This window comes from Sesamum indicum, linkage group LG2, assembly GCF_000512975.1.
Source record: "Sesamum indicum cultivar Zhongzhi No. 13 linkage group LG2, S_indicum_v1.0, whole genome shotgun sequence".
Taxonomy (NCBI): Eukaryota; Viridiplantae; Streptophyta; class Magnoliopsida; order Lamiales; family Pedaliaceae; genus Sesamum; species Sesamum indicum.
Genome location: NC_026146.1, coordinates 9820022 through 9838506, shown reverse-complemented (window position 1 = coordinate 9838506; position 18485 = coordinate 9820022). Strand labels below are relative to the sequence as shown.

Below are 18485 nucleotides of genomic sequence, written 5' to 3'. Positions count from 1 at the left end.
TACACCCCTTATATCCCAACGTCGCATGGGATTGTGTATTGGGGGAGAGGGAGATTTTGATCGTAATCAAGTTTAATCAGATTTAAACTAATCAAAATCACGTGGTTAATTTAATTCGGATAAAAATTTTAAAAGAGGAAGAAATAGTGAATAAAATGAAGGGCAAAGTTGAAAAAGGAAATAGTATTTTGAATTATGGTTTTCCACTTGGGTTGGCTTGTTTTAGTATAAACTGTATCATGGGACACACATCACATCCATAATAATCATCCTAGTATTAACACAAACAGCTGGAATCCCCCATTTTCTTACAACCAAAATTTCCTCTCAGAGAAAGAAAGACAATCACTGCTCTATGGTACTGTCGAGAACCTCGTTTGCATACACCACCCAATGCTCAAAACACAAAGGATTCTCTCACACACATACACACACTGCTCTTTTCCTTTTCTCCCATGAGAAATAAAAAGTTGATGGCCAAATCCTATTTCATCATCATCCTGCTCCTCCTCTGTCCCTTCGCTATTTCATGTATGTATTTTTTGCCTCTCACCCTTTACACTGTGTGTGTGTGAGAGAGAGATTTGAGAGATTATCAGCATTTTATTTCATCAAATTCATACTCTTATTGATGAGAAATCTTTTAATATTCTGAATTTGAGTCAGTCTAATCATCATCTAGAATTTGTTCTACATAAACATATAATATTCATATGCGTGTGTGTGTGAGAGAGAGAGAGAGGAGAAATTAGAGAAAAATTCTAGGGTTTGGTCGGATCTGAATTAATTACACAGACAAGTGCAGTAAAAATGATTTGATTTGGTAAGAATTTTCGGGAAAACCATTAGCACTGAATTCTATGAAATATAATGTTTAGAATTGGGAATATTGCAGGCTGGATAATCTATCCGGACAGCAGGTGCAATCCGGGGCTCATACGAATCTACCAGTGGGCATCAGGTTTTGCGAGCCTCCACGTCCCGAAATACACAGTCCAAATAATCAACGAGGCATGGCACAGTAAGGGAGTGTATGATGTACAGATTGGGTGTCCTGCCTTTGCATCGACGACTCTGATTGATCCCATGGTTTTGCGGCGGACAGACATGGCCAACTGTCTGCTCAAAAACGGCAGCATCATCCGACCTGGAGAAGTCATCACCTTCGACTACTCCAACCTACTTCCTTATCCTTTCATCGTCCTCAACATCAAATGTCTGTACTGAGTTAATGTTTTCATGTCTGTCACTGTGGTTTTAGTTATTGATGTTGAAATGGATTGAGTTCTTGGTTGGAAATGATGTGAAATAATCATGTAAATTGGACATATTTAATTGTTTTTAAATTAAGATTTTGATGGGAATAAGGATGAAATTTAGAAAATAGATTGGTGGGATTGGATTTTATTTCAAAAAATTGTAATTTACGTCTCATAATTTATACCGTTTGTAATTTTAGTTCTATTGTTTTACTTCTCACTATATTTAGTCCCATAAATGTAAAAAAATTATAATTTACGTCCCACTCACATTTTTCATTAAGTTCTCGATTGAAGGATGCACGTTCTCCATTAACCAACAGTTGACTGCAATAGTGTAAAAAATTGCAAATTTACATCCCACAACTTACAGTGTAACGGGACAAAATCGCAAATGGTGTAAATTGTGAGACGTAAATTGCATTTTTTCATACTTTTTGTAGTCAAACGTTGGTTAACAATGCACGTGTATCATTCCGTCAAAAATCTAATGAAAAATATGAGTGGGACATAAAATGCAATTCTTTTACATTTAAATGTGGTGAGTGGAAAAATAATGAGACCAAAATCACAAAATATATAAGTTATGGAACGTAGATTATAATTCTTCCAATTATATTTTTTGAAATGTCAGTTATATACATTGTTGTATTAGTAGTATAAATTATTATTTTTTTTATAAAAGAACTTTTGCCGTTTGAGCTGTACATAATCATCTGGAATTGATTTTAGGTAGATATTCAGACAAATAAAGATTTACTTACACTAATATAAAGAATAAAAAAAAATTCATATACAATCACAAACGACGATAAATAATACCAGTATATCAATTTAAATATGGCAATAACTATACGATAATTTTAAAAATTATTTTTATTTACTTGTGCATTTTTAACAAAAGTAACTTCATGTCATTTTACACCACTACATAAATTCTTTTATTATCTCGATATTATTTTAAGTTTTTAAAAAAAAAAACTATTTGTTTGAATTGCTCAATTGCACCTGATTACAAATTCTAATTCTGGAATTTCAGTCAGGTATTTAGGAGGTAAAAACTTGAAGTAATTAGCTGTGGTATATTGCTTAATTGAAATAAAATATTACGTATTATATGCACTCATGAACGGCGTGTCAAAATTGTTAGTATTATAAAAGAAAATAGGGTTTAATGCAATTTACCCCAGGTAATATTGTAAATGAGTAAATTACCCCTCTATGATAGAAAAATTAGCAATTTACCTCCTTATATTTTTTTTAAAATGAAGCAATTTACCTCCTTGCCTAAAGACGTAAATTGCTTCATTTTAACAAATACAAGGGGATAAATTATCGCATTATAAAAAACATAAGAAGGTAAATTGCTATATATTCTTTTCATAAAGGAGTAATTTAATCATTTACAATATCACAGTGGGTTACTTGCATTTTTTTCAAAGAAAATATTTTGTCCTATAAATTTTTTATTTATCAAATTTATTCTTTAATTCATTTATCCTCCCTTGAAAGAAAATTTTGGTTCGAATAGTAATTTTATAATTATAATTTTTTTCTTCTCAACCGCTACTTTAAGTTTCTCTATCACCTTACTTCTTTATGTTTTTTTTTTCCTCACAAACTTTCGTATTTTCAATAAATTCATATTTACAATTTGTTTTTCTTTCTCAACTCACCCCCACCTTTCTTATTTCACACTATGATTATTTCATTTTTCAAATTTATTTTTTCTTTTCATCTTACATCATAGTACATTTTTATATATTCCGGAGATTGCATGCCGCGGACCAAACATGTTACCAACTTTTGCAGTTTATTAGTAAATTTGTAAGTATTAAGTTGATTTCCCAACCACTTTTAGTAAATTGTACAATTTTTGTTTGGGATGGTCCAAACCGATCCAAATTAAAACTTTCGTTACTAACCCTTAACTCAAATTTTTTTCCTATTCATCTAATTGCGATTATGGGCATTGGCTTACTCAATTGTACAGTCCAATGATTTGAACTCAAAATTTCTTACAAGGGTTCTTGTTTTCGAAGTCGAGCACGTACGTTAAAGTAAAAACTTTGTACCTTGTTGGGTCTTTATTGCTTAATGGGTCATAAGGATAGGTCCAAATATCTTAATCTTCAAGCCCGTTCCTATCTAAGGTCTGATTTGCAGTTAATGGATTAAACGGGCCCCCTCTTCACAATGGGCATATGTAGGCCCAGTTTCGTTTAAGAAACAACAGCGACAACAATATTTACAAGAAAAATGCAATTGAATGCTGCAATGTCTTGGAGAGATAAACGGAGAAATAAATTAAAATTTTAATTTAAACTCTAATACCATATTAAATTATCAATATTTTTATAATTAATCAATTTAATATTTAATATTTTAATATAAAACTCAAATTCTAAAACCGATTAGGGGTGTTCATCAAAACCGTATGACCGCTTCAATCGATCGACCCAAACCAACCGCACCACAATTGGTGGGTTAAGGATGGGTTAAGTTGATCTTGCATAGATTAATAAAAAAAACAAAAAAAGGATCGTATTTTAATAATTTGGTTTGATTTTATATTTACATAGACCGTATAAACCGCGTTTGACCTCAATAAATTATCTAAACTGTTATAATAAAATAATTTTATTGAGATAATAAGAATCATGTGACGTGCTTCTCACTAGTATTTATAAATAAATAACTGAGATCAGTGAGTTAATTACTTCTTGGTTATTAGTAACTTTTTATATTTTTTGTGCCATTAATAAATACAAGAACTTGAAATAGATGTCACAATCTTTTTTCATAATCACCTTATTTTATTTTAATTAATATTTATATATTATTGTGATTCATTTAATTTATAATTTAATTCGTAATAAGGACTTTTTTCAGAATCTCATTTAAAAAAATTGGTAAATTTTTATATTTATCTGTGTTCTTCTATAATAAATATAGAATCATGTATATTTTACATGTTGTAATTGATATATCATATTTTTACATTTTTGGTAACTATCACTACAGGAAAATACATTTATTATAATAAATAATTATAAAAAATATAAATTGTCATAAAATACTAATATAATTGTACAATTAATTAACTCTGTACTAAAAATCGCAAAAATCTCCCCAACCCGCGGAAAAAAAACAATTATTTTGTCGCGAAAAAGATGCTATAGTATAAAATATACTAAGATTAATTATAATATTTTGTGGTGGTTGTCCGTACGATAATGTAATAGTTAAAGTATTGTACTTTTTGTACTTTTTGAGTAATTGCAAAATCAAAGCTCGCATGATTTTGAATATTGACATTTGTTTTTAGAGTAACAATGTTTGGATAAAATTGGACTGAATTTTTCATAGATATTAATGAGACAAATAGAGATTTATAATAATCTGAAGATTAAAAATTTTGAATATGGATTAATTAATTGCATAAATTAAAACAAAGATAACAATCCCATCAAATAAATTTGATCAAATATTTCATATTAAATTTCCAAATACTCATCAAAATAATAATAATAATGCCAATCAGGCATCAATTAGCCACCATTAAGTAAGTAAGATCTGACCACCCCCCAATGCCGCCTTCGCCGCAGCCAACGTCGCCGCCTTCGCCGCTTCGTCCCAGCTGCCGCCTCTTGCTAAAACGGCCACGCCACTGGAAACCGCTGCCCTTATTGGCAGGATAACTGAAATAGCTGCGCCCATTAATGTTTCTTTTACTCTGCAACTTGGACTAAATTGATGAATAAAGAGGGTTTGGAAGGGCATGCAATTTATAGGCATAATTCAGTCACTCCAAGAGTTATTTTGCAATAAAGTCGTTCGACTTTTAGTCGATCAAAACAAGACCGGATTCAGTTCATGTAATAAACCATCAAGAAATATATATATATATATATATGTGTGTGTGTGTGTGTGGTGTGTGTGTTGTTGTCCGTTGGTCTTTTCATATTCTCCACTCTAAGACAGTAATGTATTTTACTTTTTTATGTAAGGAAAAAAAATAAATAACCGTTGCAGTAAAATACAATACTATATATAGTTCCAAGAATATTTAAATGATTTATAAAGTGAAAACGATTTATTTGTTAATTATTAATATTCCAAGTATTATATATAATATATATGTATATATGAATGCATACACTTCTTGATATTCAATTTTAGTACCCATTATGTTATATCCTTTTATATCCCCCATTATGATTTGTAATTATAATAGTTACGGTGTATTTTGTAACCATAATTTTGATGGTCTATAAATACCACCATATATTTCATTTGTAAATAGACTTTTGGAGAGAATAAGAAAGTGATTTCGAGAAAATATATATATTGTTTTTTTATATTCTATTAGGAGTAATAGGCCAATAAACTTATAATTTTTCTAAGTTTATAACATATTCCACTGTATATATATTAGTGATTTGTACGATTAAAAAAATTAATTATGGTAAATTATTAATTTGATTGCCAACTTATTTATATTCTAATGCATCGATTTCCTATATCTCTATATATCTGTATCTATATCTACGTATAAAAGTATGAACTCGTTTGTTTCTAATTGTGAAAGGACAATTACACTCTTACTTAACTACTTCTTTTAATAATAAAAAATTAATTATAAAATAAAATTCCAATAAAAAATAAAACTATATAGTAGTTCTAAACTCCTAATTGCTCTAAACGAGAATGCATAATATACTTAGAGAATACAGAGTATATCCAACTAAAAAAATAATAGGCAAATAATATTTCAATGCAATTACTTTGCTAGAAGAAATCTTAATTTTTTTCACAAAAATTTAAAATAAAAATACACATTAATAATAAGTAAAATACTAATCTAAACTTAAATTTATCAATCATATATATATATATACACATGATAATGAATAAATATCAAAGTTTAATTGCATAGTTGAAAATGGGGTTTGAAAAACACAAGGCCTAACACATTTATTATGAGATATGCAGCTTACAACAGTTTCATGAATTTTTTTATCGTATTATATATATATATATAATTAACTTTGAATTAAGAAGAAATATCATATTTTTAGTAGAATACATTGTTATTATACTCACACAATTCAATAGACTATATCAAATTTGTCAATGAGGCCTAGTTCAATTGGTGAAACTGAGATAGAGGTCATTGGTAAGCCTGGCAATGACTCGAGCTCGACTCTATAACTTTGAGCTCGAGCTCGATTTTCTTTGTTTTGAAATATGATTTTGAGCACATTTATATAATAATTTATTGTTAATCAACTAATCATTTAAAAAAACAAACAAAGCTTACCAAATTCATAAAACCAAATAGAAACAACAATTTATAAAGATTAAATTTGTCAATAAATTATTTAAATAAAAATAAATTTGTTACATTTATCAAAATTCAGAAATCATTCTAAACCCATGTTTGTTCAAAAGTCACAAAGTCCATATAACGAAGTCGTTCTTGTTGTTATCCTCTCAAACCTACATAAAATAAATGATAATAAATTAAATTAAAACGGTATAACACAATTCAACCAATATGTATATATCTCTTTGCAAGTGAATGAGAATAGCACAAGATTATCGATATGGTTTGCTAGAAAATTAACAAACCCAACAAAAAAGATAAGAAAGTTACCACGTAATTTGATATCAATACCAATTGAAGTATCAACTCCAATCTCCAATCTCAAACCTCAAATCTCAAACTTCAAACCTCAAATCCACCACATTAAGTCATCTCAAAGATGTCACAACATGATGCAATTTAAAAAACAATCGAGATAATTATCGGCAGTTGAGTTACATGAAGTTACCTTGACAAATCACCATCAAGAGACAAATTTACATATATTGCTTTTTTGTCGCTCTGCAAATTAATGAATAAAATTCAATACACTTATAATAAGTTAGAAACAATAGTGATATGTTCAAAATTTTTAAAATACAAAAGAACTTACCAAAGATTTTTTTCTTCACTCTAATGCGTTTTCTCAGCCAATCTCCTCCGCAAATCAACACTTGAACCGTATCTGAAGTCAATTATGCACGATATTTGTTTATTACTCTACTTCCCACACTAAATGTAGCCTTAGAAGCAAAAATGGTGATTGGGATAGCTAAAATATCACTTGCCATTATTGATAAAATCTTATACTTCAATGCATGAACTCTCCACCATTCTAGAACATCAAAGTCTTTCTCATCCTTCTCGTCCTTCTAAAATATATAACAGTTTTTCTCAAGATATAAATCAAGTTCAGACTTTTGAGGTTGAATAGATTCCAATTACTTCAGATATTCAGCATACTCAGACCAGCCACATTGAGTTTCAACATTTCTAAGATCTCGATTCGATAGTTTGTTTCTTTGCCCTTCTCCAATTGACTCGTCTTCAATGTTGGAAATAGTCACATACTCAGAATAGAGCTTATATAATGTCTTCCGAACAATAGTAATTTGCCTCTCAACATTCTCTGAAGAAAATATAGTTTTGGATAGCAGAATTTAAACGCTCTCAACTTACACCTTGAATCCAAAACAGCTCCTGTAGACATCAGCAAATTAGTCTCTCCCCAATATTTGTCAAACTTGTTCTTCATTCTTACATCCATGTCCTGAATGAATATATCATTTTCTAATGTTTTCTTATCTAACAAAACTTTCAGTCTGCTCACCTCATTAAGGAACAAATTTGAAGTAGGATAATCACTTTCGGAAACAATGTTCGTAATAATCCAAAATAGCTCTAATATCGAGCACGTTTTCTCTGCTTTTGTCCAATCCTCTGCACTTGGAAAAATATCATAATCTGGTTCCCGATCAGCAAACCTTGGGAAGACATCCTTAAATTTGATTGCAGCAGCCACTATCTCATATGTTGAGTTCCATCTTGTCCGACAATCATCAACTAACTTCTTTGTCTAGTAAATTCAATTGCTTCACTATTCAGAAAATATTTTAAATCTTGTATCGGATCGTCAGAGATACTCTACACTATCACGTATAACATCAACAGTATTTTTGATCTCAAAAAGTTCATTTTGAGCAATGAGATTAAGTATATGGGTGCACATCTTACATGGAATAGTGTTCCCTCACAAAGTAGTCTTCTTTCTTCAGATTTTCAATAGTTGAATCATTGCAGAAGTATTATCTACAGATATGGTGTGGATCTTACCATTGATGCCCCAATCCTCGAAGCAGCGCCAAATGGCATTTGCAATTTCAAGACCTCGACGTGGAGGTGGAATATGAACAAAGTTAAGTACACGCTTCTGTAATTGCCAACTTTCATCAATCCAATGATCTGTAATGACCATGTATTCGATCTTTTGGTTCTCTGATTTTCAACAATCCATTGTGAGACTGATTTTGTTCACATTTTTCAATAAACTCTTCAGCTTCTTCTTTTCTTCCTCATACATGTTGATGCAATAAACTTTTGCTGTATTTCTTGTAATTTCGCGCCACTTAGGCATTCATCTTCTTTGCATCAAATTGAATCCCTCTTCTTCCACAATAGAAAAGGATGCTCATGCATCATCATCCAATGAGCCACTGATTCTTTCATCTTCTCCATATCAAACTTCCCAACATACAGACTTGGATACGAAATTGGATCTATACTACTGGTTACAAAACAAAGTTGTGTTTGCAAAAGTCCATCTTTAGACTTATCAGCTTTTACTTTAAGATAGTTAGCACAACTTTGCAAGTGCCGATGCAATTGAATTGTTGGAGTAGTTTTTGTTTTTGCTATACATTTTTTCACAATGTATACTAGAGATCTTCATAACTCCATCTGCATCCTTTATTTTTGTGAAATCTGATCAAACTGCTGATTTTTTTTTACGTTTGGGTTTTGATCCTAAAGTTTCATCATCTTTACTAGCCTCCTCAATGTTCTTCTCTATGCCAATAGTATCCATATCAACTCTATTAGTCATCTCTTTATTAGTAGCACTGGTTATTTGTTCAAGTATTTCCTCCTCACTTTGCATTACTGGACTTGTTGAATCGGCTATAGGAAAAGAAGTATTTGCTGAAATATTCATATCTGAACATTGAGGAGCGAATACTTATTGCCTTGAGGTTTGCTAAAAAAATTATGACCAATTAAAAAATAACCATAAATGCATATCCAGACTAGTAATCAATTAACATAACATTCTAAAACTTCCAAATTCTAAGTTTTGAGATGATGTTTATGAGGTTCCAAGTATCTATAACACTACAATTCAACATTCAACAATTCAATAAAGAATTAAACAAATAAAGAATCTGATTAGTATTAAATAAGATATAAAAAATTTACGTATAATTATATCAAATTTTAAGAGAAGGGAGCGTAACTATTTTCAGTATAAATGAAGAGAATTTAAATACATTTGGACGTTGAGTCCCCATGCACACACATTTCTTGTACACTTAGTTTCGTACAATCAAGTAGTGCCAACTTTTGTCCTTATGCATCCACTTGGCTTGATGACGCCGACACCAATTCATTTATTTGTTTAATTCTTTATTGAATGTTGAATTGTAGTGTTATGGACACTTGAAACCTCATAAACATCATCTCAAAACTTAGAATTGGAAGTTTTAGAATGTTATGTTAATTGATTACCAGTCTAGATATGCATTTATGGTTATTTTTTAATTGATCATAATTTCTCTAGCAAACCTCAAGGCAATAAGTATTCCCTCCTCAATGTTCAGATATGAATATTTCAGCAAGTACTTCTTTTTCTATAGCCGATTCAACAAGTCCAGTAATGCAAAGTGAGGAAGAAATACTTGAACAAAGAATCAGTGCTACTAATGAAGAGATGACTAATAGAGTTGATATGGATACTATTGGCACAGAGAAGAACATTGGGGAGGCTAGTAAAGATGATGAAACTTTAGGATCAAAACCCAAACGTAAAAAAAAATCAGCAGTTTGGTCAGATTTCATAGAAATAAAGGATGCAGATTGAGTTATAAAGATCTCTTGTATACATTGTCAGAAGATGTATAGCAAAACCAAAACTACTCCAACAACTCAATTGCATTGGCACTTGCAAAGTTGTGCTAACTATCTTAAAGCAAAAGCTGACAAGTCTAAAGATGGATTTTTGCAAATACAACTTGGTTTTGTAACCAGTAGTGTAGATCCAACTTCGTGTCCAAGTCTGAATGTTGGGAAGTTTGATATGGAGAAGATGAAAGAATCAGTGGCTCATTGTATCATGATGCATGAGCATCCTTATTCTATTGTGGAAAAAGAGGGATTCAATTTGATGCAAACAAGAGGAATGCCTGAGTAGCGCGAAAGTACAAGAAATACAACAAAAGCTTATTGCATCAACGTTTATGAGGCAGAAAAGAAGAAGCTGAATAGTTTATTGAAAAATTTGAACAAAATAAGCCTCACAACGGATTGTTGGAAATCAGAAAACCAAAAAATCGAGTAAATGGTCATTACAGGTCATTGGATTGATGAAAGTTGGCAATTACAGAAGTGTGTACTTAACCTTGCTCATATTCCACCTCCACGTCGAGGTATTGAAATTGCAAATGCCATTTGGCACTGCTTGGAGGATTGGGGCATCAATGGTAAGATCCACACCATATCTATAGATAATGCTCTTGCCAATGATTCAGCTATTGAAAATCTGAGATTTATGTGAAAAACAAAAGAAGACTACTTTGTGAGAGAAGAGTATTCCACGTAAGATGTTGTGTCTATATACTTAATCTCATTCCTCAAGATGGACTTTCTGAGATTAAAAAAATTGTTGATGGAGTATGTCCGACAATCTGATGTAGGACTTAAAATATTTTCTGAGATAGTGAAGCAATTGAATTTACCAGACAAAGAAGTTAGTTGATGATTGTTGGACAAGATGGAACTCAACATATGAAATGTTGGCTGTTGCAATCAAATTCAAATATGTCTTCCCAAGGTTTGCTGATCGTGAACCATATTATGATATTTGTCCAAGTGCAGAGGATTGGACAAAAGCAAAGAAAGTGTGCTCGGTATTAGAGCTATTTTGGACTGCTATGCATATTGTTTCCAGAAGTGATTGGAATCTATTCAGCCTCAAAAGTCTGAACTTAATTTATATCTCGAGGAAAACTGTTATATATTTGAGAAGGACAAGAAGGATGGGAAAGACTTTGATGTTCTAGAATGGTGGAGAGTTCATGCATTGAAGTATAAGATTTTATCACTAATGACAAGAGATATTTTATCTATCCCGATCATCACTGTTGCTTCTAATGCTACATTTAGTGCAAGAAATAGAGTAATAGACAAAGATCGTGCATCATTGACTTCAAATACGGTTCAAGTGTTGATGTGCGGAGGAGATTGGCTGAGAAAACGCTTTGGAGTGAAGAAAAAATCTTTGGTAAGTTCTTTTGTATTTTAAAAGTTTTAAACATATCACTATTGTTTCTAACTTATTATAAGTGTATTGAATTTTATTCATTAATTTGCAGAGCAACAAAAAAGTAATATATGTGAATTTGCCTCTTGATGGTGATGTGCCAAAGGTAACTTCATGTAACTCAACTGCCGATAATTGTCTCGATTGTTTTTCTTAAATTGCATCATGTTGTGACATCTTTGAGATGACTTAATGTGGTGGATTTGAGGTATGAAGTTTGAGATTTGAGGTTTGAGATTGGAGGTTGGAGTTATACTTCAATTGGTATTGATATCAAATTACGTGGTAATTTTCTTATCTGTTTTGTTGGGTTTGTTAATTTTCTAGCAAACTATGTCAAAATCTTGTGCTATTCTCATTCACTTGCAAAGAGATATATACATATTGGTTGAATTGTGTTATACGGTTCTAATTTAATTTATTATCATTTATTTTATGTAGATTTGAGAGGATAGCAATAAGAACGACTTCATTACATGGACTTTGTGACTTTTGAACAAACATGGGTTTCGAATGATTTTTGGATTTTGATAAATGTAACTAATTTATTTTTATTTAAATGGTTTATTGACAAATTTAATCTTTATATATTGTGCTTTCTATTTGGTTTTATAAATTTGGTAAGGTTTGTTTGTTTTTTTTTTAAATAATTAGTTGATTAATAATAAATTATTATATAAATGTGCTCAGAATCATAATTCAAAACAGGGTAAATCGAGCTCGAGCTGTCGAGCTCAAGTTGAGCTCATCGACTCGAGTTCGAGCTTGAGCTCGACCTAGGCGAGCTCGACTCATTGTCAGGCCTAATTGGTTCAAGCTCCACTTTATGCATGGATATTGTATTTACTAAATAGTAATTGTGTTGTTTTTACTATAATAACAAGTGTTGATTAGATTCCATTTATTCGATACTATTGATCAAAATATAATTATTATAATGATCGATTTCCCAAAAAAAAATAATTATAATTAATTTATTTTAATTAACAATAATTTAATGATCTTATTTTTTTTTTTTAAAAAAAGCTACATAAAATTTGAAAAGGTATGATCCATCTTCACGTGGTATTGTCTCAACATAGACAACATGTATTATATCTTTCCCCAAATTTTGTCAAAATCATGATTTAATTTGAAGAAACTCACAAGCTTAAGCAATATACACTCTACACGTGTATTTGATTTGGACATATAAATACAAATCGTAATGTGATGTCAATTGTCACACCTGATCAAACTAATTATCAATGGAATCTAAAAGGATAAATAGGTCCCATTAATATGAAAAGTGTTAATAATTTGAGCTTGCTGCCATTTGATTGATATACTCATTGTCAGATCGACGACTTATTTTGAATTGTATATCAATCATATGAGACATAAATTATACTTATTTTATAATTGATTTTGATCTAGCAAAACTCGATTTGAGTTAGAATTTTTTGTGAAACCTAATAGTCATGGAATATTCATTTTTCAGAAAGTATTGTTACTTTTCCCAACTTGATTACTGTCGCCCCCGCTAGTGTACGTGTAAGTGAAGCCTAATTTCAGTGAATCGAGTACCATGAGGTGACCACACCGGATGTTCCTTTTGCCAGCTTGTGAGACTCGTCGAACTTAAAGGGTGTTTGCAAACAAAAATTGAAAGTGAAAAAAAAAATTGAGGTTGGAGTTTCTGTATAAACAAGTTAATATTTTTTATTTTACTAATAAGTTGCAGACTATTAGGAAGATGCTTATATCATTTAGCGTAAATCAACTTAATTTAAGAAAAATTAGAAGTTTTAAAAGATTAACACTCTTTTCAACTTACTTTCAGCAATAAGTTGATAAGCAGTTAAAATAATTATTTGCAAAACTCTCCCTTAATCACAATAACCCCACAAATAAAGGAAGAGTCTTAATTTAGATAAAAATAAGTCTGAAACGGGTTAAATTTTGGACTATCGCAATAAATTCAACAAAAGATAGCGCAATATATTAGCAATAATCTGGTAAAATATCAGGCACAAACCTTAACTATCATATATACTATATAATAAAATAAAGGCCATCTTTTTTTTTCTTTAATGTAATATATTGATTTATATATTTTACTTCTTATATAATATATTTTAATTAAATCGTAAAATATTATTTATTATATGCACGCAGGAACAACATACTACAAAATATAAAAATTTGACTAAATTCGATCGAGAAATAGAAAAATCTAAAGAAATGTCCGAACAATAGTCGAAACGAAAAAATTTCACGATGCATGGTAGGTACATCAAAATGATAGATAAATTACCCCATAACTCTTCTCAAATAAAAAATTATAATTATTTGAAATTCCACCATCGGACCATACAGGAAAACACTATTATACTTTTTAGTTTTGTCCATTCAAAAGCTCACAAAGTGTATTCGCCTTACGTCCTATATGAAAAAGTCTATGAGTTCAGTTAATTATCATAAAAATTAGATGAAAATCTAAAAGAGGCTAATGAAATAGAACGTTACAATAAAAAAATATTGATAATTTTTCAAACAACAAATAATATTTATAATTATGACAAATTTAAATAAATATAGTTGTAAATTTAGCCTTTATTCATGTAGATGTTAGTATTTTTCTCTGACATATGTTTCCTTTTCCAACGTGACAGCAACAAGGAGTTCGCAGAGGTACTTCCAGGAAGAAGGCTATCTATCAATTGGAAGGGAGGGCCCGTGAGGTGGCTCAAATGACAACTATTACTAGGTGTGGTCATGGTGTGCTTTTCAGAATTAAATTAATTTAAGGATAAATTATAATCACATTTATTAAAATTTAATATGATTGTAAGTATCTTTTTATTTTTTAAAAAATTATAAATATTTATTTAATTTGAACGTTCGTCTATCAATGAAGTCATATTATTAATTTCTGTTAGATTTTCATTCAATTTTTGTAATGAACTGATCAAAATGTCATTTGGGATTATAAATCATAATTTTATATATTTTTTAAAATTTTTTGAAAAATTTTATGAACTAATATTCTCTATAGAATTTTTATTTTGCCCACCCTCAAGTTTTTTTTTTATGTTTTTTTTCAAATTATTATTATTTTTTATTTTTTTACAATACAACTTTCATTTCATGCTTAAGTACGATTCCACTAATACTAGAAGAAATATGATTTTTCACTATTAATAATTATCATGATTGAAAATAAAAAATCATAGTAAATGCTAATTAATCATGGCTGTGCAACTGCTTTCAACTGTTGTTTCTGTAAATGCCGCCAAAAACTTTTGCCACAACAAAACTGTGGCATATATTTTTTCATATTGTAGAAAAATTAATTATTCCATTTACTATTTACCATGACCAGATAAAATCCGTACCAAAACTTAAAAGTTTCACGATTAATCGACATTTACGATGACTTTACTCACGGCCAAAATTTTTGACATAGTTTTAGGATGTAATAAAAATAGTTTGACCTCACTTGTAGAAACATAGCCTAACAGCCGTTGTGTAGCTGTAATTAATTTATATCTGTCATAATTTTTTACTTTTAATCATTGTAATTAAGCATATTCAAAACCCATATTTCATTTATTGTTCGTCACTGATATTAAATTTAATTTTTTTTAATGTTATGCAATTTATAATACAATTTTTTTTTTATTGGCCGGTAATATTCTAAAATCGCAAATGAAATTCAATAAAAATTAATTTGAGAGTTCTTATTGTTGGAATAAGCGCTCATTTAACCATAACAAAGGGATATATAAATGCACATATATATAGATGCTTTTGGTTATTTTAGAGAGTTATAATTTTATTTTTAATAGAAATTAATGAATTATTACGTTATTAACTACCAAGATGTCAAAGACAAATCGAATAAATTTATAATTTTAAATTTAAATATATATTCAACAAAAACAAATAAGAAATTCCGACATTATTTATAATTAAGTATATTGAATAAATCGTGATATATATATGCATATAATAAGATAATAGTATTTAGAAAGAAGAAAATAAAATAAAATAAAGCCTTCACAATTGATTAACTACTTAGCAATATATAACCAATTATAATTATTTTTTTTAAATAAATCTAAATTAGTGAAACTTCAACTTGAAACCATGCTCAAATCATGCCAATTTTGAGGTAAGACTCATAACACACACACACACACATATATATAAATAACCTTAAAATTAATAATAACTCATGATTACCTTTTTTGCTTTATGTAATAATTAGTGTCTTGATTCATAATTAGTCATTTTAAAGTATCATTTACACTTCATCAAGTGCATTTAGATACAACCAAAATTGGCTTTTCAATTGTAATTATATTTTGACATACCACCTCAAAATTATCTTCCATGAAATGTAAATTATCATTTAATTTAATTTATTCCAATTAATTTAATTAAAATTACTTAAAAAATCCAATGTTTTGATTATTTATAACTAATTAAGTCTTATTATCATTTTTTTAAAAAAAAGAAAAATCTAATAATTTAAAATTACAATACAACATACAACATTTCCTATTAATTGATATATAATATCTTCATTTAATTAATTCTATTCATAGACAATATTGAAAATTTATTTAATACAACGCATTAATAAGAACAAAACAATAATAAATATCAATGAAGTCTTATAAACAAGTTCGAAGTTATGAGTTTAAATCTCATAATTAGACATATAAATATTTATCTCATTTTACACGAGTGTATTATAATTTATTTCTAAATTTTTTATTATATTAATTAATTTATTAAAGTAATGATATAATTACGTAAGTACGATTTCTATCAAAATAATAATGGATCTGTATTCAACAAATCTAAAAAGAAAAAAACCAAAATCGAAAACAGTCACTATCAATAAATATCTGCTTTTTATTTATTAAAATTAATTAATTAAATTAGGCAGTGGAAGGCTCATTTCGACCGTCCAAATTTTTAATCAATTTCTTGAATTCCACTCCATTTAATTATAAGCCAAATGCCCTTCAACCATATAACAATATTATCTCCTGAATGCATTGAACTTATGTCTTCAATTATTCCCCTAACAAAGTAAAAATAAAATAATAATAATAATAATAATAAAAAAAAGAATTAACAATGATGTCTCTGTCAATAAAAATCTGCTTTAAATCAATTATTACATGTTTGGCAGTGAAGGGCTGATTTCAGACCGTCCGTTGCTTAATCACTTTCTCTAATTACAACCCCAACCCCATATATACCACTGATTGATGATTGCATACCACTAGTTCAGCATGTGGGAATATTCATGTTGTAATTAATTAGATCCTGTACTTAATGGCGGGCTATTAATTAATTATTTTCAGACACTAACAAATTAACCTGTCGTTTTCTGTTGTATGCTTTTGAGATACTCTTAAGGGCGTCGCAATGATTAATGACAATTAATGAGGGATTAATTAAATGGTGGCGAAGCAATGCGCACCGTTGAAATCCCGATGCGATCTTGTCTTAGTACTAATTGGTTGGAGATTTAGATACGTGAAATCAGGGTAATAACGCCACACCCACGACAAATAATAATGTTTTCATATGGTTCGAATGTCTGCCGGCGAATCCTTGGACTTGCGTCTTCAAATTAATTCTTGGTAATTATGATTATTATTTGGTTTTTTTTCTTCGTAAAATAATTACTATACTTATTCAGCTCATATCAGAGCTGATGACTGAGTGATCGATGAGGGTGTAATATCAAGATGTTCGACGAAAATGAGGAGTTTGTATGATTTATAATTTTTTATTATAAAAATATTAAATTGAGATGATATCGTCTGTGGGGATGATGCAATTCGTGTATATACCAAGACTCATTACAAAATACTTCGTCTGGACATGATTTTACATTGGATAAAGATGGAGAACTTACGTGTTATAAACCCTAAAACTCCGTCCCCTTTGCTCTTGCTAACAAAATATCTTTTCAAAAATAAATTTATGAGATTCCAACGAAGTAAAATAATAGATCGCGTATATATGATGATGGTCTCGTTAGATGTTATTGTCGTAATAATGCATTTTGTATTAATACTGAATCGTGTATTTAATTTTAAATCTTGTTGTTATCACTCAGTAGAACACACTTATGTATAGTATGTGTACGTGTAGATGCCTCCTGATAGAAGATTTACACGGCATAAAATGATAAAAACCACACTGAGAAGGTTTCAGTTATAATCCTCTACTGCCTAAGTAAAAAAGGTTGTAAATGATATAAATATTTAAAGTCGTAAGAACTACATGGGAATGTAGAAAAAATTATACAATTTTACATAAATCAAAAATCTAAAAATAATTGTAGGAATCCATACATAAACTCAAGCTTTAATTGGTCCTAAATTAGGGTTTATTATCAATGTAAATTTGGCCATGATGTTTTCCTAAGTGTTATTTCTTTAGTTAATAAAAGTTGTAGGTGGAAGTTTGAATGTAAAGCAAGTTTAGTGCTATGCTCAACAAACATAAAATATATATGTACTTATACTTTTTGCCGGCCATTATGTATTAATATGTCTTTCTCCTATGTAGTTGTAATAAAAATCTTCAGATAGAACAATGCTTCCTAAGTTGTATGCTTCATTTAATCTCGATCAAAGACAATTCTTACTAGTTATTTTATTACCAAATGAGTTTGTCATTCATTATTGTTGCGGCATCTACACGCCATATATTTTAAAGCTATATATATATATATATAATTGTAAGGGAAAAGTAT

The 18485-nt window shown here is 29.5% G+C and overlaps 1 protein-coding gene across 1 annotated transcript; it reads left to right on the top strand.

Moving 5' to 3' along the window:
- On the top strand, nt 298–1381 carry LOC105155671 (TPD1 protein homolog 1B-like). Its single transcript, XM_011071588.2, has 2 exons — nt 298–531; nt 896–1381. The coding sequence occupies exons 1-2, from the start codon at nt 456–458 to the stop codon at nt 1225–1227; spliced, it is 408 nt and encodes a 135-aa protein (XP_011069890.1). The 5' UTR covers nt 298–455; the 3' UTR covers nt 1228–1381.